General features: G+C 40.0%; 1 protein-coding gene across 1 annotated transcript in view; it reads right to left on the bottom strand.

Moving 5' to 3' along the window:
* The window catches only part of abcc3 (ATP-binding cassette, sub-family C (CFTR/MRP), member 3), a 53,449-nt gene that overhangs the window by 13,483 nt on the left and 19,283 nt on the right, over positions 1-20,683 (bottom strand). Inside the window, exons 5-22 of the mRNA XM_083933011.1 lie at positions 18,054-18,179; positions 17,629-17,690; positions 15,048-15,179; positions 10,455-10,697; positions 9,666-9,843; positions 8,776-8,937; positions 8,523-8,615; positions 7,705-7,908; positions 5,922-6,068; positions 5,740-5,827; positions 4,967-5,033; positions 4,740-4,866; positions 3,239-3,415; positions 2,863-3,030; positions 2,302-2,485; positions 2,080-2,188; positions 710-866; positions 109-316 (exon numbers count right to left, since the gene is read on the bottom strand). Coding sequence (XP_083789137.1) covers positions 109-316; positions 710-866; positions 2,080-2,188; positions 2,302-2,485; positions 2,863-3,030; positions 3,239-3,415; positions 4,740-4,866; positions 4,967-5,033; positions 5,740-5,827; positions 5,922-6,068; positions 7,705-7,908; positions 8,523-8,615; positions 8,776-8,937; positions 9,666-9,843; positions 10,455-10,697; positions 15,048-15,179; positions 17,629-17,690; positions 18,054-18,179 — 2,632 coding nt within the window. The remainder of the gene's footprint in view (positions 1-108; positions 317-709; positions 867-2,079; positions 2,189-2,301; positions 2,486-2,862; positions 3,031-3,238; positions 3,416-4,739; positions 4,867-4,966; positions 5,034-5,739; positions 5,828-5,921; positions 6,069-7,704; positions 7,909-8,522; positions 8,616-8,775; positions 8,938-9,665; positions 9,844-10,454; positions 10,698-15,047; positions 15,180-17,628; positions 17,691-18,053; positions 18,180-20,683) is intronic.

Raw genomic sequence — 20,683 nt, 5'->3', positions numbered from 1 at the left:
TTTTGCCTACTGTGTTCTTGGTGCAAATGCAACATTTGTACTTTACATGTGTTTGGCACTGTAATATCATTAGTGGAATGTGACTTGAGACCGGGCAGTGTTTTTTACCTTGTGCAATGCCCAGTGCTGCATACACCCCAACTCTCATGTTAACATTCTCTTTAGTCTGATTTCTTGAGGCGTCATTGGTCCACTCGCTGAGCCAGATGTTTGCTCCGATGGACGCCGCGCTCTGGCAGCCGTACAGGAAACAGATGAGCACTGACAGCAGAGGTCCCACCGCCTTGGCGTACTCCAGGTACACCTTTGTTTTCACCTGGTTAGGAGAGACAGCATGACAATTACAGTTATGTGTTATTATGTACATAATTGTATTTTGTGATTTCTATTAAAATAGGGATTTAAAAATAGTGTGATATTGCAAATCTTATGACGGTGAGGAGGGTATAATGAGACTGTGCACAAACTATATTTGGTAAATAAGCTAGAGCTCATTCATGACGAGCTACCACAGCTTAGCACCTCAAATAGATCTGTTTAGTCTGTTAGTATCAACTTTCATCTCTGTGTCAGACTAAACTTGTAAAATCGTGCCCTTAAAAATTAAAAACTACTGGCAAAAAATAAATAAAAAAGGCAAAATGTCTATCGGTTCATCTGAAAATATAAAACGGATGCTTGAAGAACTTTGCATGACAAATAGACTGACCCTGCCTGTTTCTGCGGTCTCTGCCTGGATGAGTTTCTGCATCTCGTTTGGTTTCTTCTTCTCTTGTTGGTCGGAGTGTTTCCTCTGACTACAGCCGTGTCTCCTCACTGAGCGGGATCTGGGGTTCTCTCCTTCTGCTGAAATGATGCTGATCTGCCTGTAGAGGGGGAGAAAATATTATGTCCATGTATTGCACTTAGTTGGAAGTCGCCATAGAGAAAAATTCCACCTGAAGAGCATTCAAAAATATAGCCACAGAGAATCGGTAACAGTGCCGCAATGAAGGAATGCCGGCTCTCTGTTAATTCACACAGAAACAGGCAAGGCAGCGTAATTTTGCCCCCGGATTTTACACAGAATGCTGGAATTTTGGAAAGAAAAGAGGCATCTAGTGTGTGAGCCAACCTGCCCCTCAAAGCCTACCCACAAAGTGACAACTTTATGCTTTATAGTAGCACAACTGTCAGTAGGGAGAAGGACAGACGACTGCAGCACTGTGGCACCTGTGTGTGCATTGTGAGAGAGAGAGAGAGAGAGAGAGAGAGAGAGAGAGAGAGAGAGAGAGAGAGAGAGAGAGAGAGAGAGAGAGAGAGAGAGAGAGAGAGAGAGAGAGAGAGAGAGAGAGAGAAAGAGAGAGAGAGAGAGATAGATAGAGAGAGGACTATGGCACGCAATGTTTCAAGTTATCAACAGGTCTCTTTAAACACATTTTTACAAATAATATAAAACTCAAAATGAACATATTTCCACCCAAAATAACATTCTGCTAAATTCAATTCAATTTTATTTACAGTGCCATTTCATAACAAAAGTTATCTCAGGATACTTTACAGAGTAGGTATAGACCACACTCTAAATTTCACAGTTTCGTTCTGGATCACTGCTGAAAACTGCAAGAAAAATGTGCAGATTCCATTTGGATCTGGTTTTTAATGACTTAGGCTACTCTAAATGCTGCTGTGACTCTTTTTGACCTGCCCGTCGACTTGCCATCACTATTCTATGTCGTTCCACCCTGCTGACTTTCCCATTCACACAGATCACTGGTCAGCTCAGTGCTATTGCTTCTCTGTGACTGTCTCTGTTGCTGGCTCAGAGAACAGGTCAACAGATCTGTCCCCCACCGCTGCCATGCCTTTCAAACAGGCAGCGGTGTGTAATAAAGGTGCAACAGACAGGCTGTGAGAAAGAAGCTAATGTTTCCTGTTTGTGTGTAGTATGGCCAAATAACAATATCCAGTCAGTCACAGTTTAGTGGACTGGCTCCTCTGTCTGAACTGTATTCATAAATCTTATTCAAGTGCAAAAGGCAGAATGTATGAAAACAATATATAGCCTTGTAGGTAGTTAGAAACAAATATTTCCTCTACCTTATGAAATTTCTCTTGGCTTCATTGATCACTGGTTCATTGTCCACCATGTCTGTGTGGTTGCTAAGGGCGTCGTCAGGGAAAAGTTCCTCTTCTTCAATTATCTCCTCTGTAAAAGTGTTGTTAGCAGTTTGTTATACAGTTTTTTTTCAAAGAATCTCAACCATTAAATATGAGATATGAGGTAATATAAGCGTAAATGTAAACGCAGTGATGCTCTACCAGTGGCCTCTTCCTCCTCTACAATGTCCTCCAGGGCGTAGTTCCTGAGAAACTCTGCGAAGGCTCCGTTCTGTTGGAGCAGCTCCTGGTAGGAGCCCATCTCTGACACCCTGCCCTCCACCATCACCAGTATGTTATCCACCTGAGGCAGGAAGCTGATGCCATGTGTCACGAGAATACGTGTCTGGAGTCAAACAACAAAAGGAACCTGGTTATCCATTAAACCTGAGAATATCACAGATAAACACGGACATGTCTTTACAAGCTCAACTTCACATATTCAGTTATATAATATGTGCACGTTCCCATCAGAATTCGGTCAGATGACTCAACCAGCTCTCATCAGAAACTGGTGTCATAAGTATGAAAAACAAACCTGTATTAAACTGATAAGAGAATCCTTACTGGAACAAGACTAAACATCAACAGACATTCTGTGAGGCTAAGGCCCAGTTTTGCTTTGAGCTATCTCATACATTTACAAAACCAGAAAAGCACAAATAGATGTAACTGTATTTCTTAGTAAAAAGAAAGAAAACCTGAATTTGAGCCTCTCCTTACCTTGCCCTTTAGCACCCCCTCTGGACCGATGAGGTTGTCAAAGATGTGTTTGGCCACATGGGCGTCTACAGCCGACAGTGGATCATCCAGGAGGTAGACGTCAGTGTCGCTGTACAGTGCTCGGGCCAGACTCACCCTCTGTCTCTGCCCACCAGAGAGGTTGATGCCCTGTGGGGTCGAGACAGAAGTAATGCTTTAATCACTGTGGCTATCTACCGTGGGATTTTTAATACTATATCAGTAACCAGTAGTGTTTCACAAGACCAAACCTTAATCAAAAAGGGGAAGGGAGGATGTGATTTTTTATGACAGACATCAAGAAAGGAAGTGGTTGCTCAGTTAGAAAACTGAAAACTCAAAGTTTTTCTCTTCGTACCTTCTCCCCTATCTCAGTCATATCTCCTCCAGGCAGCACTTCCAGGTCAGGAGTCAGGGCACAGGCTTCAAGAACACAGCGGTACTTCTGCTCATTGTAGGGTTTCCCAAACAGGATGTTGTCTCGCAGGGTGGCATTCTGTATCCAGGCCTGCTGGGGTACGTATGCCACTGATCCCTGAGCAGAGGAGAGGTAGACAAACAGGTAATTAGCAACATTTAACATATGATTTTACCCCAGAATACATCTACATCTATATCCATAAGTGTCCTAACACTCCATAAAGAAATTCAACAGATAAAACCTGGAGAGGTATGTTATTAAGCATGATCATATAAAGCCCAGTGCTTCCACTGCACTCTCAGTGTCTATGCACCATCTTTGCAGCTGTGGAATGACTGTAGCAGCACGTTTTACCTACATATAGTATAGTTGTGACAACACAACTGTACAGAAGTACTGACGGGTCATTTAAAGATAGAGTTTCTGAATACAGGCTGTGTGCATTTCTCTGTGGATTTAGCGTTTTGATACTTTCACAGTACAGAACCTTGACCTGTTTTATAATTTAAAAAAAGATATGGAAATCTCACTTTGTACTCTATGGGACCTTTTAATGACCCAACAACCATTACATTTTTAATCCAGGTCTTCGTCATTGTGGTCAGATGAACAGTGTTTGGTTGGTCTCCGTAGTGAGAGTCCATGAGGAACAGAGCATTAGAGATGTGCCAAGATCAAAAGAAGAAACTTCATCTGAACACAATGCCCACATTACCATGATACAGACTTGGATTAAAATATATCTTTAAGTGAGATTATGGTATATTGGGTATTTAGACCTATACTAGATTGTAGTCTCATTAGTTTCCAAAGTTATTGAGTTCTTTTTCTGTTAAGATTTTTGCATGGAGTTCAAAGCTAAAATGCTTTTAAAACCTTTTAGCACTAGGATACCATTTTCATTTCCACAGGTTTTGGTATTTTACCTTAATTTTTTTGTTCACAATCTTTCTTTTTCATTAATTTTTTCGAGTATCTAGCTTGTTTTGTCGGTGACCTTTGAATTTACTTGTGAAGCACTCTTTGCTTTACTGAGCTTTCTACAACACTTCTGTGGTAACTTGTGCATACAGCGCTATATAAACAAAGTCCAAGTGATGGATTGATTCTCTTGTTTTTCCCAACTTTTGTGAATGTAGGTTGTTAACATAGTGCTGATGCATAATAGAGCTGGTATCCTCACATGACTAGCATGTATATAATAAAAGTTAATAAATGGATGTGTTAAAACACCAATGTGAGCAACACCTCTGGAGGTGGTGTGAATGAACAAAGAGTTAAAAGAAGCTAGAAGCTGAGTTGAAGTGCAGAGTCGGTGATTGATCCATTGTCGACATAAAATATTGATTAATGCCGCTTTAAAGGAAGGATATGGGAAATAAAGAAGATAAAATAACCTGTTGCTTGTTTGTCATCAGAACATGAAATAAAGTCGTACCCGAATAGAAACTTCTCCTTCCAGTTTCTCCACTTCCCCGAGCAGCGCAGACAGTAGGGAGGACTTCCCACAGCCAACGTGGCCCACCACCGCCAGCAGGGAGCCATGGGGCACCATCATGTTAATACTACAAACACACACAGTCAACATTCACATGTATTTGTGTCAGCTATAACACAAACACAGAACAAGTGCAAACATATAGTATGTGGCTTTTCAAGACATACTTGTGCAGAATAGGAGGATCTTCTTTAGCCCAGCTGAATTTCCCGTTGACAACTGTCACTGAGAAGTCTGTTGGGCAAGACAAGTCTTTGATTACATTTCAGCTTCTTTGCAATTAGTAACAGTGACATGTAGTTTGACAGGACAATAGACCAAGGGCATTTCTTTAATATTAGTCATCCAAAACCTCTTCAAGACCTTTGCCACTAGGTGAAAGGTATGGGAAGTAGATTGACTTTGCCCTCAAGCCTTGTATGTAAAGAGCCTTTTAAGTTTATACAGTTGAACGATGACACGGAAGGACGGTTTCACATTTTCTCAAAGTACTTAAGTCTGTTTAAATTTATGTGCAATGACGGAAGCTGGGAGTAAGGTGAGAAAAAAGAAACAGTTGGTTTCAAAGCCCTCCTTCAGACACGTTTTTTAAGTATGTAAAAAAAACTTTGCCATGAATAATTGTTTTCTAACTGTTTTTTTTTACTACTTTTCTCGATGAGCAAAAACGTTTTAATCACATGACAGCAGTGGATGAAAACAGGCATTAATTCACATTTCCTTCTGACGATTTGATCGAAATTCAGTTAAAATCTACGATACATCTGGACGGAAACACAGCTATTGGTATAATACAGTTACAAGGCAGAAAGTCCATGGTGTTGATTGATTTTGTAGCATATGAAAAACACCATATGGACATGTGAGCAGGGTTAAAAACTTGATTTGCATTAGAGGGGTTTTTTAAACTTATCAAAGGAAGAGCAGTGGTTAATTTCACCTGTGGCTGTGTTTTTTCTGTCTACTGAATTTGGGTCCAGCTCATCATGACTCAGGAAATTTTGGATTCGCTTCAGTGAGACGCTTGCCTGCACCGCAAAATAAAAACACAGGCACTTAATGAAACAGGTGAACACACGTAAGGAAGGGAACAGGGATATTGAAAAACAAAGAAGTTCCTACCTGCACCATGCTGCTGATGACTTGCGGAAGCATGTTGAGAGGAAACCTGAGAATGTTAAAGAGCGAGAGCGACACAAAGGCCTTCTCCGCATCCAGGATGTTGTTCTCATCCACAGTCACATACACGGCGAACGTTGTCAAGGCAACCTGGAAACACATCGGCAAACAGGCCTCTTAGACGTCAAGGTCCATCGGTTTACTGTAGAGATGTACAGCAGTTGGTGCTGTGATGCACACATTTGCACATTCATCTAAGTCAGCGAATGACCCAGCAATAACGTCATTATCAACAGCTAGTGATATTAACCACATTACACAATCTACAGAGTTTTAATAACTGATATACACTGGCTTTGGGCTGGTTAAGCGTGTATTAATCTGACTAAATTAAACAAATATAATCACAAAATCTATCAACCAATAGCTTACATAAATACTGTCATGTGACATATAAAACCTTTACTTGATTGCCATACACGGAAAGATTTCTCTGCTATACTTAACAAACCTGTTATATATTATTAGAATTATGATATGGATCAGTAAACAGGCAGTCAGTTAATGAAAAGTGGTGTGTAATGTTGCATGGCGTTTGCACTTGAGCGTGTCCAGCTTTGCTTTTGAATAAATGTAAATTATTCCAGATCCAAGGTCGAGGGGGGGGGGCAGTTAAAGATTATTTAACCTGCTCTCATGATGTGTAAATGCTGCACCAAGTACCAGGAATGTTGAAATTGAGCATGATATCACCGTACACCTGTGTTGCATAATCCAAGAGCTTGAAGCCAAACATCTGCACCGTGAGTCCTACAGTTCCAACCTTTCTAAGTGTTCTGCATACGGTCTGCACTGCAACTATAGCAGGACGATGCTGCTTGCAAATGCTGATTTAAATATTTCAGATTATGGGGAGAGCTCAGTTATTCAATAATAAGGGTGTCACGATTTGATTAGACTTTGGAATTTTAAGGTCACAATTTGTTTAAAATGTTTTTTTCTTTACTTGATTCGTATCAATCATCAGATCGTTGGTTTTATGCCCATTAACATGTCATTCACATTTTCAAATTTGACTCAAATGGCTCAAAAAGTAGCTGATGTTGACTCGCAGCGGTTTGTTGCTGCTCCTGTTCTAATGGTTGACGGTATCTCACTCCTGTTCCATTGCCAAACACCACTTCGCATTGTAGTGATTATTACTGTGATTTGTCACTGCTTTGGGCATGTCCCTTCATTGGCAGGTACCACTTTTCACCAGCATATACCAGCGGTTTGCCGCTTGTGCTGAAGGTGGCCATTTTTCAACTGCATTATTTGGGAAGATTTAAAGTATAATACAAAACAAATACCAAGTCTGACTTTGTGTTGGCAGATAATATTAAAAAGCTTTGATTAAAATTTGGGGCTAAAAACTTTCAAGGGAGATTGTTAATGATCATGATGTATCGTTTTCATGTTGCAACATTTAAGTGTTGTTAATATGCAGAAACCTCAGCTTGGTTGCATGCAGCCCTTCATCACCAGGTTTATAAAAAAGTTTCAAATAAAGCTTCTTTGTAATTCAGCAAACTCAGCTATCTAAACTGCTGGATTGTATTTAAGGCCGTCAAACATGATTTATGGGCTTGTGTAGACTGCCTGGAGGCAATACAACTTCAGCTAACAAGCCCTAAATGACAAACGACAGTGCAGATATTCTTGTTATCTTGAAAAAACACATAGCAGTTCCACATAGCAGCCCCTTGAAAGAAAGCCAGCTTGCAGGCATCTGGCCTGAGCCTACCAGGAAAGGGGCGCTGGTCCAGGCCATGGTGGACAGCGCTCCCAGGTAGGCTGTCTTGCGCAGCACTTGGAGCTCCTTCTGTCGAATGGCAAGGACCTTTTCTTTGAAGGAGTTCTCCCAGGCGTACAGCTTTAGGACTTTGATCCCATTCAGGATCTCGTTCATTAGCTTGATACGAGAGTCCTTGTACTGCATCTGCTCCACCTGGGAGAGAGGTAGAGGAGGACAAAGACGAGGACAGGAGAAAAACTGTTCTTTATCTTCACTGTAAAGTGAAGTCACTGCTTTGAAGAGACGTCTGATTGTATAGACCTCAAAGAGAAAATTATTCAATACCTCAGTAAACATTTTCCTATTGGGTTTATGGTCTTAATTTCTAGTTTCAGACTTACAGCATGATATTCATTCTGTAAATTACGGTTCAATTCAGAGTAAAATGAACAAAACAGCAGGGTATCCTTTAGGGCGGGGCTACACAGTGACCTGTTAATCACCATAGAGGTTTAGCATTGCGTTTCTATGGCACAGTGTACATTTACAAAGCTGAACTTGTCTGTGGATATTGTCCGTGTTTTCTTCTTACTGACCCTTTTACGATGTGTTTTCCCTTCTTGGAAATCTTTTGGGTTGCCTATTCAGCATACCACTCTAAGGAGTTGGCTGTAGTACATTTTGTTTTAAACCTGTTTTTCGCTAGCCAGAATTAGCATCCCATTAAATGTCAAACATCAGATGTGTTTATATCACTGATGTAGTTCCACTCAAAGTCCATAGACAAAAATTAAAGTTTTGCCAAATCCTAGTTTGACTGCTCATACCTGGTAGGCTCGTGTCTTCATAGCAATGACAGCGTTTAAAGGGATGAGCATGATCATGACGGCCACCCCAGCCAGCACAGAAGGACCGAGGTTCTGTAAAATACAGCAGATTTAGTAAATCACTGCAAATATAATTCAAAACAAAAGTTCCCTGCTTTCAAAAAATATGTGTACGTACACATATTACAAAATATGGAGGGAAACAGCTCATAATAACTATCTACAGTAACCCATGTAAAATTTGTGCACACACCTGCCAGAGGAAATAAAGTGCCAGCATGATCTGAAGAGGGGCAGACCACAACATGTTGAGGAAAGTGGTGAGATCCATGAACCTCTGTGCATCCACAGACATCAGGTTGACTACCTCTCCCACCGTAGATGAACGCTTGGCAGCGTTAGTTATCACCAGCGCCTGCAGAACAGTGACAGGGGGAGAACAACTGTACTAAACGCTGCAGAACATTTATTTTCTGTGAAGCATAATGTATCTCCTCTAGTATAAAATGTGTTTTATGGATATAATTTTGCTCACTTCATTGATAGAAGTGATGTTTTGGGGTCTCTTTTAAAGGTAATGTACTCGACATTCAGAGCATTAATATAGCAGCAAACAACTATTTGCCATGTAAAGATATAGTGGAGTAATGGCCCCCTAAACAGAGATGGAAGTCACTCTCCCTGTGTGTGTGTGTGTGTGTGTGTGTGTGTGTGTGTGTGTGTGTGTGTGTGTTGTAATACAAGATGGGCTCTGGAAAAGCTCTGTGGAGGCAACCAGCCCAATGTTTTTTTTCTGTATTTCAAGTACAGCTCCTTTAAAAGGGGTATTTTTTATATATTTTATATATTTTTTCATACATTTTATATTTTTATATTGAAGTTTGGTTGTATGCTGTACTTGGATAGTTTGTTCTAGTCTTCGACTAAAATGCATTGTTGCTGCTGCCCCCATCCACAGCAGTACATTATTTAGCTCCTATGCCTGCCTCTTCAAACTACTGTAAGGGGCACACCAATACTCGTCTGAAGGTAATACACACATAAAAGTACCTCATAAAACCCTACATCAAAGTATCTGCAATATCCCTTTAAAGTTTGTATGTTTAAACCACAGAAACCTAGGATGCGAGAATCTCTGCATACCTTCCTGTAGATAGCTCCTATGACAGCGGTGCGTACATTCATGCCGGTGACAAAGCAGTAATGAAAGTGATGGTGGAGGATGAGAGTCTGCAAGAAGGCTGTGAAGAACATGAGGAAGGCCAGCGAGTAACCCCACCAATCGGGAGCACCCTTCTGTTTTGTGAACGTGATCAGCAAGCTGTAAGAGTGAAAAAAAAGACAGATTAATTTGATTCTGAACTAATCTGGAAAGAGCTGTGCTTATAATGCCACACAGCTAACTCATGTAAGGCTTCCTTTCCTTTCACATGGTCTGTAAATACACACACACCTTCTTTTAATGCAAATGTTGCATGAGTACACTATCTATCGGTTAGAGTTTATGGAAACTCTTGCATTACAATGAGTAACAGAATAAAGTTAAACAGGAAAACTATGTGGTCAACAAGCTCTGATACCAGATCTGATAACATATCTCTATATAGAGATAAGGCTTTAATAGAACATGCTATTGCTAAATTTCCAGCCCGGGGCAATAGAATTAAAAAAAAAAAATGACTATGTTTACATAATGACTTTGCATCCTGAACAAGAACAGTATGTAATTTTGAAAAAAGACAGCTACCATACTTTGGATAAAGCCTTCCAGCATGCAAACATATGGATACAACATTCAATACAACATTTCAGCTCAAATTCTGAATATAGTATTTGGGGACACTGAAAGAATGGTAGCGTGTTGGTGTTCCAAACATGCAAATATGGTCTAGTAAAGAAAGCACAAAGAGGTATCGCAATCTTTCATTCTACCTGAGCAGCTGAGGGTTGACAAAGGTGATGACATCCTGCAGGAGCTTGAATGCCGAGCCAATCAGAAAGTACGGTCCAAAGGCTTTGATGAGGGCACGTAGGAAAGACGGCTGGCGGGGGGTAGCTTTGGACAGCAGCACCTCTACTTCCTCGGGGCTGCTTTCCCCTCCTCCTCGTCCGATGTGGTTGGTGGTTGACGACGGGGGCTTGGAGTACACAGCTTGGCTGGACAGATTCTGTTCACTGGAGAATTTGGAATTTGGGAGGTTGTTTGATAGGAAAGAGACGGACAGATGGACAGAATAACAGCTATTGGAGGGTGATTGTCACAAAGGGCTTCACTTGTCATCAAGAACAATGTCCAAGTCCTACACGTGAGGCATAATAATAATAATAATAATAATAATAATAGCAACACCAAAAAAAAAAAAAAAAACTGTCAGACAGCTACAGCTTGTTCAGAACGCTGCTGCTAGAGTTCTAACAAAGACCAAAAAATGTGGGCACATTACACCAATTCTTAAATCATTACACTGGCTTCCTGTAGGTCAGAGAATTGATTTCAAAATCGTCCTGCTCACATATAAATCACTACATGGTCTAGGGCCGAAGTATATCACTGATATGCTCCCACTACATAAGCCTTCTAGATCACTAAGATCCTCTGAGACCAATCTGTTAGTGGTTCGCAGAGTAAACTCAAATCAAGGGAACGCATCTTTCAGTCATTATGCAACTAACAGCTGGAATAACTTCCTGAAGATTTGAGACTTTCACCCACTCGGACCACTTTTAAAACTAGACTGACAACTTTTATGTTCACCTTAGCTTTCTGCTAAATCTTCGCACTTTTAACGTCCGCACTGTTTTTATTATTGTCTATGTTTTTATTCTCTTTGTCTTTCTGTAATGCATTTGAATTCATGACATGTTGTGCTGTGAAGCACTTTGAGTCTGCCTTGTGTATGAAAAGAGCTATACAAATAAAGCAGCCTTGCCTTGCCTTGCCTTGCCTCTACAACAAGATAAAACATAAATGAAAGGCCTTTCTGAAGACCTTGTAAAATCTATCCTACATCTCACTGGCAGTCAGTGAAGTGGAATCATTATTGGGGAAATCTGAGTTCTGTGGCAAGATCTGCATAAAGGGTTGTTCACACATTCAATCTCAAAAGCTGGCACAACGGTGGGCTTTTGCATTGGGTTGGGGTCATTGGGTTCATCCTAATTCCCTTAATTGCATCCATTTTTCCCTCAGTAGCATCTTGTCTTCGCATCATGTACACGCTGTGGCTTTGGCGTTTTGGAATGTTGCTTACCCCGTTTTAGTTTGAAAACTCCAGGGCTGTGTTTTAGACTGGAGGGGTGGAAACAGAAAGCTTTGTCATTGAAGACAACCACGTGAGTCAAACTTGTCAACTAGGTACGCTGACATACCATACCATATCTCTGGCAATGGATAATGCCCCCGGTACTGCTCCATTACGTCGACATATTTGCTTTGCAGCGACTCCCAATCTATGTTTTCCTCTGTGTTTACAACCTTACACTTCATTTGAGTGACAGTTCCACCTCATCATCGGCCCATGCAAAGTAAATCTCTGGACTTACATTTTGCCACTGTTCTTCCTCTGAAAAATTTTCAACGTATATGTCCATAATTTTGAATGGAAAAGTAACGTTACAAAAAATACTTCCCGTTTACCCCGTGTACATGAATAGTCATGTGATATGCGTTTTCAGGCGTGTTAATATGGACAGAGATCGTTCCACTTTGAAACGCTTTTTTAGAATGAAAACGTTGTGGTGTGGAATGAAACCATTCTGTCACTGAAAACCAGAGGAGAAATTCAGGGAACAAATGTGAGAAGAGAGGAATTGAGAAAACATTTTTTTTGAAAAGTTAGAATCGCTCTGAACCTCTGACCATTTGAAGTGTCGTTTGCTTTACCTATTTCTGCTGCCCACAAGTGCCCACAGAATCAGTTAATGCAGGTTTAAATGATAGCAAATCTATAACTTTACTGATTTGATTTAAAAGAGAAGAACAGCTGAGTATCTTCTGCAAAACTACACAGACACACTCAAAGCTGTTCACTCTATTTCCTACGTTAACTTGCATGTAAACAAATAGTGTGATGTAAAAATGAAACCACAAACTTCAAATGATATTCCCTAAATATATTTAACACCAGACAGAACATTTTGACCTAACTGTGTATCACGATATCTCGATATATGAAAGACAATAAATGATTATACTGATTCATCGCCTGGCCCTAATAAAGCCTTTTGGAAAAACTGGAACTGTAGATACAGGAAGTAATACAAACAGTGCAAAAAGGATGTTTAACGTTGTAGTGTGTTCTTCGTCCTGTTAGTTCCCGAGAATGTATATGTGTTCAGACAGAACTCAGGCAGTGAGACCTAATGCAAGAAATGCTCCAGGTTTTCAGTGAAAGGAATGTTTTGAAAACGACACAAAATCTATTCTAATACCAGCTTAAAGCCCAGGAGTCGGATTCCAGCAGTGATGTAATTGTTGACCATTGGAATTCAGCTTAAATCCGAACAGGTTTCCAGATGACAAGTGGCAAGGCCTTGTCAAGCTTTTCCATATCATTTTACAAGTTGTTCTCACTGAGGAAGCACAATGAAACTCTTACTGTCAGGTAAGCTGTGGCACAGAGAGAGGAAGCAGCCTGATGGAGGCCAGAGTTCACCGCACTAGTGTGTTTGTGCACGATGTCCGCTTTTCACTGGAGTAGCAAGTCCTGTTCTATCTAACTGAGCAACTAAATTACTTTATCCAGTATGAAACTTAAACTGTAGAATGCAATATTACAGATGTGAGAGAAGTCATTAATTCTGCAGCACATTAGACAGAGCAATGGGGGATAGATTAAATCCTTCAAGGCGCTTAAAAACAAAAATGACTCTACAAACAGACAGAATACATCAGAGCAGCAACACTACAAAAGAAAGAAAAGCAACTGTTTTATGTACAGTATGTGCTGAAGTCTAAATGTGTTGTAAGCTGAGGAATTGCAGCAGCGGTACTGGTTTCATTTATTAGATGTAGCTTCCTGCTGTTAGCAGCCTAACATTGCACAGCGGTTGTAAATTATGGATGTATAAATTGAAAATACAGAAGTGTCAAGAGTTTTATCCATCACCAGAGAGAGGCATTGCAAAGGAAAGGATTACCCACACAAGAAGGATACAATCACAAAAGTATTTGGCCTAAATAACTCATAAGACTGACTGACATGGGTGCCTGCATCATCATTTCCAAAGGTTTCTTTTTCCACCTGTCCAGACTAAAATACAACCCCGGAGTGATTGTAATCAAAACAGTCACAACAAGAACATGAGGTTCACTCTCACACAAAGTCTTGAAAGGGTTTTGCACAAGGTAGATCTTTTCTAGCCATAATCCTGCTGCTAGAATTACATAAAACACGCTCATAGTTTCACTTGTGCAAAAAGGGGTGAACATACTGTACATCTGCACACACCCACACACACACCCTCAAAAGGAAGGTGGGGCTAGCCATACCTTCCACTTACCTTAAATTCTCAGAGTAAACATTTCTCTCTGTTAGTTTCAATTAGCTTAAAATTTGTTTTGAGACCACAAATCTGAAGTCTCATTCAGTAGATTTAGATGCAATCAAGTAACCCGTATAGAGTCCACTTTGTGCATTACGCAATTTAAAGGAGAAACCTTGTTAACACAAATTTAATTCCAGCTGGAGAATTGAGATTTAGATAGGTATCTGTTTTCTCCGGATAAGCCTGGTGATGTTCTAGAATGAATTAATTGATCTTATTGTGCTAGAAATGTTTGAGTGTGTGTATCAAAGCCTGATAGATCTTGTTCCTCTGTGCCAGAGCTCAACTGTTGTCCAAAAACTATTAAAAATATAACAATGAGCCCCACTGTTGCACTGGCTGACATGTTCCTTCATCACCATGAACACATACAATACAGTTTATTTTGAATCAAACCCACAAACACTTTCCTGCCGCTGGGAAAACCACATAATTGTCATCTGATTTTAAAGATTTATATCTTCAGTAGGAACCAGTGAGGTTGGAGCTGACAAAGACTTCCGACGGAGGAAAAAATGATGTGGCAGGAATGCAGAGAGATGAGAGAAAGCATCAACCATAGCTGTATCCGACATAATTAAACCCAAGATTCGACTAAAATAAAAACTGAAATAAATGAATACCAATATGTTTCCACAGCAGAACAGGAGACAATGCACAAACCTTTACACAGTAAAATAACTACACTACAAAGCCTGGTCTCTCGCAGAATAGGGAAAAACCAAAAACAAAATAGAGCTCTTGAAACTGATCCTAAAGTATGGGAGCGGATAAATGTGCCGTTCTCCGGTTTCCTGCTTTAACCTGATTTCTTCCAATAACCTGCTGTCTTTGTAAGTAAACATATTGACTGTTTTCATACGCTGTGAAATCAAGTAAAGCTTTGATATGGGGTTACAAGTACAGAGCCTGTACTGTATATTGCATACATTAACAACACATTCCTCATTCATCCACCTCCCATCTTTACAAACGTACCTCTGGGCTTTTGTCTGCTCCTTCTCCCACTCGTTGAGGAGTTTGGGCACTGTCACCTTTGAGCTGTCACGCTGGTTCAGAGACCAAAGGTCTTTGTTCTGCAGAGGCGTTTTGTAGCCTTTAATAGCCAAACTGAGAGAGAGAGAAAGAAAGAAAGAGAGAGAGAGAGAGAGAGAGAGAGAGAGAGAGAAACAAAAAGCCACTTAATTTAATATGGCGCACTAACAAGTATAATTGTTGTAAACAAAGCAGACACTGGAGCAGTGTGTCCCAAGGTTTTTGGTCTGATGTACCTCTACAGGCCTGTCAGATGATCTCATATTGATTGATTCCCAATTTACGTTCCAAATGTAATACTATTCATTATATAAAAGTGTATTCATTCATCTTCAACCGATTGTCCCTATCGGGGTCGCGGGGGGCTGGAGCCGATCCCAGCTGACATTGGGCGTGAGGCGGGGTACACCCTGGACAGGACGCCAGTCTATTGCAGGGCACATAGAGACAAACAGAGACAGACAACCATTCACACCTACGGGCAATTTTAGAGTCATCAATGAACCTAACACGTGTATGTCTTTGGACTGTGGGAGGAAGCCGGAGAACCCGCAGAAAACCCACGCGGACACGGGGAGAACACGCAAACTCCACACAGAAGGGCTAATTTTTTCATAGAATTGAACTGTCAATATTAAGGTTAGTTTGATCACCAAATGCACTGCTACTAGACTACTACTACTTTGAGTGAAGCTTAATGTTTCAACCAATTTATCCAATACTTTGAACTAACTACTTCAACCATTTATCTGTTATTTGAAGCTAATTCAACCATTTATCCAATAAAAGGTTAAGGAAACTATTTTAACTGTTTATCCGTTATTCTAAGTAACAGTAACTATTACAACCGTTTAGCCAATACTTCAAGCTAACTATTTTAACTATTTATATACTTTTAGCTAAGCACTTTAACCATTTTCTACATTAGTTTTAGCTTTAATTTTTTCAACTTGACTATAAGCTTTCTATTTCTACTATTTATTCATTACTGTTAGCTACCTGTTTAGTCTTCTGTGCTCGCTTGATAACATTCATACACTCTTATACATAACTGTAACATGTAGACTTAATGTTAATATGTGGATATATTATTTTAATCGAATCATAATTGCTACCCTACAATTAATCCACATACCCCCTGACAACTACCCCTGGTTGGAAATCACTGAGAGTCGCAAGATCTCCGTCGGCTTGTTTTCTTCTGTTGCCTGTTGTGTTTCATTCTCTGGACAAAATACAATTCTAAAACTAAAACCCTTTATCTCAGACAGCTCTGAGATACTGAGACAATTCAGTAAGAATGCTCCCCACAAAGATACTTAATTGAGTTTCCTGGATTTGCCAATCATCATTATGTACTTGTGGATCGGATTTCACTGGAAATTGACTTGATGCATTTCCCAGCATGCAGAGAGATCGGCTTACAGTCGAAAACAGAATGAAGATGCTGTACCTCCATCAAAAAGAGAAACATCTTGTTTGTTGCAGGAATCAAAAGTAACAAAAACAGATGGCAGAACAGTTGGTGTGAGGCAGGGGCTACCAATCTTCTCAAACATGGCCTCACCTCTTTGAAGTAATAACCAAGGCATAATACTACAGTCTTTCTGTTTATTGATATTCAAACTCAACTTATTATGTTCTCACCAACCCCTCACCTTCCAGCCATCATATGCTTACAGCCTACCAGCAGGCTAAACAGCTGCTATCAAATTTAGCCAGTTAGCTCCCATCAGCTTAGGCAACAACTCCAAAGTTATTAAAAATCAACCAGCTAGAGGCTAAAAGTAAAGATAGTACACAGACAGAAACATCTTACTAATTTGATTTAACAAGGCCGCATGCTAACTAGTCAGCTAACTAGTTAGGCTAGGTTGTGAGCTTGTACCATTATGCTACTTTAAACTGACAGAGTTGATTTTACATTGGCTTTCATTAGCTCTCAACCAGAAGTCGGCACTTTTGAATTTTGTCAAATGTGGTTGCTATAACCCTCTGACTTTTGTAACGCTGAATTGTGAAGGAATAGTAGATACCTTGAATAATGATGTAGTAGGTAATGTGCCAACACGCCATTTTAGACATTTTACAAGTATGGAACTTTTCGAAACTCCTCCTAGAGGACTAAATAGCGTCAACTACTGGCAACATCATCTGATTTACATTAGTTTACATGGTGTGGTCTACAAATTATATACAGCAACACAGTGTATTATTAGTGGGTTCTCTAGCACCACATAGTGAAGACAGGAAGTGGTACAAAATTTGCAATGTTATTGTATCATTATAAATCATGTCTTGCTTGTGTCTGCCTTGTCCGAGGGTCACATAAATGCACGGTCATGTCAACCAGCGCCCCATCAGTACCCCCAACGTGCACGTGAGGGCCCATTTGACGCTGCTTGCAGATTCAATTTTTTTATATTGAACTTTGTGTTTACTGGAATTACTAAACAAAATCACTGCATACACAAGAAAGTTTGGGTCTATGTATGATGGATGACACAGAGCAGTGTGAACCCACCTTGTGAACCACCAGAAGGTCATGGTGGAGAGAAAACCTGCTGTGGTTTCAGGGCAGGGATTCTGAGAGAAAAAGGAAAAATATGCAGACAAATGAGCCAGAGAGGTAAAACAAGGGTAAGGATGACATACTTCTGTGAGCAGCCAGTAACAAGTGTGTGTGTGTGTGTGTGTGTGTGTGTGTGTGTGTGTGTGTGTGTGTGTGTGTGTGTGTGTGTGTGTGTGTGTGTGTGTGTGTGTGTGTGTGTGTGTGTGTGTGTGTGTGTGTGTGTGTGACACCTGCTTTGGAGCCCCAAAGCACACTTTCAGACTTTCTCAGGAATATACCATTTCAGCAGGAATATAAGAGGTTCTCACATACAACATACAGACACACACATGCTTTGTGGTTTCTGAGTGGACACTGTTGCAGGATGCATAACTCACAGGGTCTGTGACAACATCGGAGAAGAGAGGAGGTTTCTCACTGAAGCAGCATAGGATCAGCTCAAAGACCACCAGGCCAAAGTAGAAGTAGAACGTGGTGAATCGCAGCTTGTCGCTCACTCCGCTCTGAAATGTTAAACAAACACACACAAACAACAAAGTTCAGAGAAACAGTTGTAAGCATCCCCTGTCAAGTGGTGTGTTTAAATGCAGGCAAAATAGGCATGATGGTGCAAGATAAATAGTCAGAGCAAATACTTATTTCTGTACTATGTTATGGTAAAGCAACGTGACCAATGACAAAGTAAAGAACATTTTTGAAGCAACAACAATACAGCTCACGTTACAACAAGTAACAGAGCTTGACTTATGTTGCTCTGTCAATTCAGGTGTATTGGGGGAGAGTGCGTTCACAATACGTGACACGTTGTCGAGATGTGTTGCATGCATGTAAATGTACTAAAGGTTAACTTTCATCCATTCATTTGAGTTATCATAATACTCACAGCCAGTGTAGGAAATTAACAAAAGCAAAGGGCAAAATTAAATCCATGAATACCCCTAAAAATTTGATCAACATTATTCATTTATTTTAAAACAAAACAATAATATTCAAATCCTAATCCTATATTAAGCTATCATTTATTTGATTTCAGTTCATTTTGTGTCCAATTCCGTCTCTCTGAGTAGGGCTGCATCATCTTGGCAAAAAACATAATCTAAATTTTTCTTTTCAACAGTTCTGAGCCAATGTCTGTGTGAATGGGTTAATATTTAACTCGATTGTTGTTTAGATCAGCTTGTGTGATTTCTTTATGCCCAAAATGATATGTTTATGCATTAAAAAAAAGGTTTTATATTAAAAATCTGTAAGAATTATGATCAATCATGATACAGATCCCTAATTTTCTAAATCAGAGATTCATGACCCTAATTACCAAACCTCAATGAAATGAGTCTGCAGGTAATTCTGATGATTTCTCAATAATATTAATAAATAAATATTATTTAGCACCTTTTAAACAAGAAATGCAGAACAGAGTGCTTTAATATTAAGAAACTGCACGATACAAACAGGCACAGAATGAATATAGAAGGGATAGAATGACACAAGTAAAAAAATGAAGATGGAATATTGAAGCAGTAGTGCTAACCCTACAACTGGAGGCCAATCAATCACTGTTTGGGCTAAATTGTATAAGGGTAGGTGTGTTCTATTTTAATCTCCTGTTAATGCCCCGCCCACTCTCCACTTTCTGTCCTTTCACAGTTGTGCTACTATAATGCATAACATTGACAGGCTGTGGCCGGCATGTCTTCATTGCTGCTCTGTTGAGGAATCTCTGTATGTTTTTTTCTGGGCTCATTTCACATTAAACAGCAACTTTATTCACTAAACACTATTTTTTTTTAAAATTGCCCCCAAGTGCAAAATCCCTTTTTGGAATCATATTTGTTCATTTTCTGGCTCAATGTGATTATAGCAGCACGGATCTGCAGTAGCCTGGGCTGACCTCAACACATGGCTGTGTGGTTCACTGCCTGCCTTCCTCACACTCTGACCAACTGACTGCTAGAGGCACTGCCTGCACGTGTATCCGCCTGCTGCATGAGTGCCCGGGTTGGTCTTATTTTTATCACTTAAGCAGCTCCAAAATCTGCATTGTATTTTTTTCATTTACAGGATTTCTGGTATAAACAAAGAAGATAAAAGTTCAAGGAAAAGTACCAAATGCTATTCATCATGTGGCACAAAGGACTGTAACAACAGCAGCTACTAATCTACGACAGCAGCTGGACATACCTTTTGTACTCTGATATACTGTACACCTGCAGGCTGGAGAGATGTAGTCTGCTATAAACTGACTTAAAAGATGTTTGGAGGCTGCGGCTGTGATCGAGTGGATATTTGTTTACCACTTTTTAACATGCTCTACTATGTTGTTGAGGCCATCAGTCTATGGCTAAAGCCTCCAAATGATTGGAGGCTTTAGCCATAAATCAGATTATTCTTCAAACAAAAAAACATAAATCTGAACCGGTATTAACATGCTAATCGGAGTAAGCATTACTTTGATTAATATTAACCATAATCCAATTATTATGTGCATGTTAATACAGCCACTTACACCTAAGCAAGTATGTTAATAACATCAGGGAGCCACCAGAAATGTCCTGTCAAGATGTAACAAATAATGGTGCAAGCAAATATGTGAGTAAAGAGTGGCCTTTATGCAACACCAGCAGAACTACAATATTAGCATTCATTTGGAGTTGTGTTTCTGGCAACCTTAAATGTCAGTCCAATATTTACTCTCCCTTTAGCTCTGCTTTGACCAAGTCCCGGCTCGAAATGAGGGTTGTCCCGATACTAGAATTTCAAAGTTGATATTGAAAGCCAGGACAATACTAAAAAAGAGTTGTCTGTAGTAGTGAAAAGAAAAAAGAAAACGCATTATTGAAGGGTGTAAATATGACAAATTTGTTCAAACTCTCTTGTTTGTTTTCTTGTTTTGTATAGCTCAGGGTTTTCTGTGAACATTGAATGATTCCATTAAGGAGGATAAAACTTGGATGTTAGCCTGGTATGCTATATAATTCCAAACAGCACTTTTGCTTTAGTCTAGTAA

The sequence above is a fragment of the Echiichthys vipera genome (assembly GCF_963691815.1).
Source record: "Echiichthys vipera genome assembly, chromosome: 18".
NCBI lineage: Eukaryota > Metazoa > Chordata > Actinopteri > Perciformes > Trachinidae > Echiichthys > Echiichthys vipera.
The sequence above is the reverse complement of the archived record's forward strand: the minus strand, read 5'-3'. Positions and strand labels throughout refer to the sequence as shown.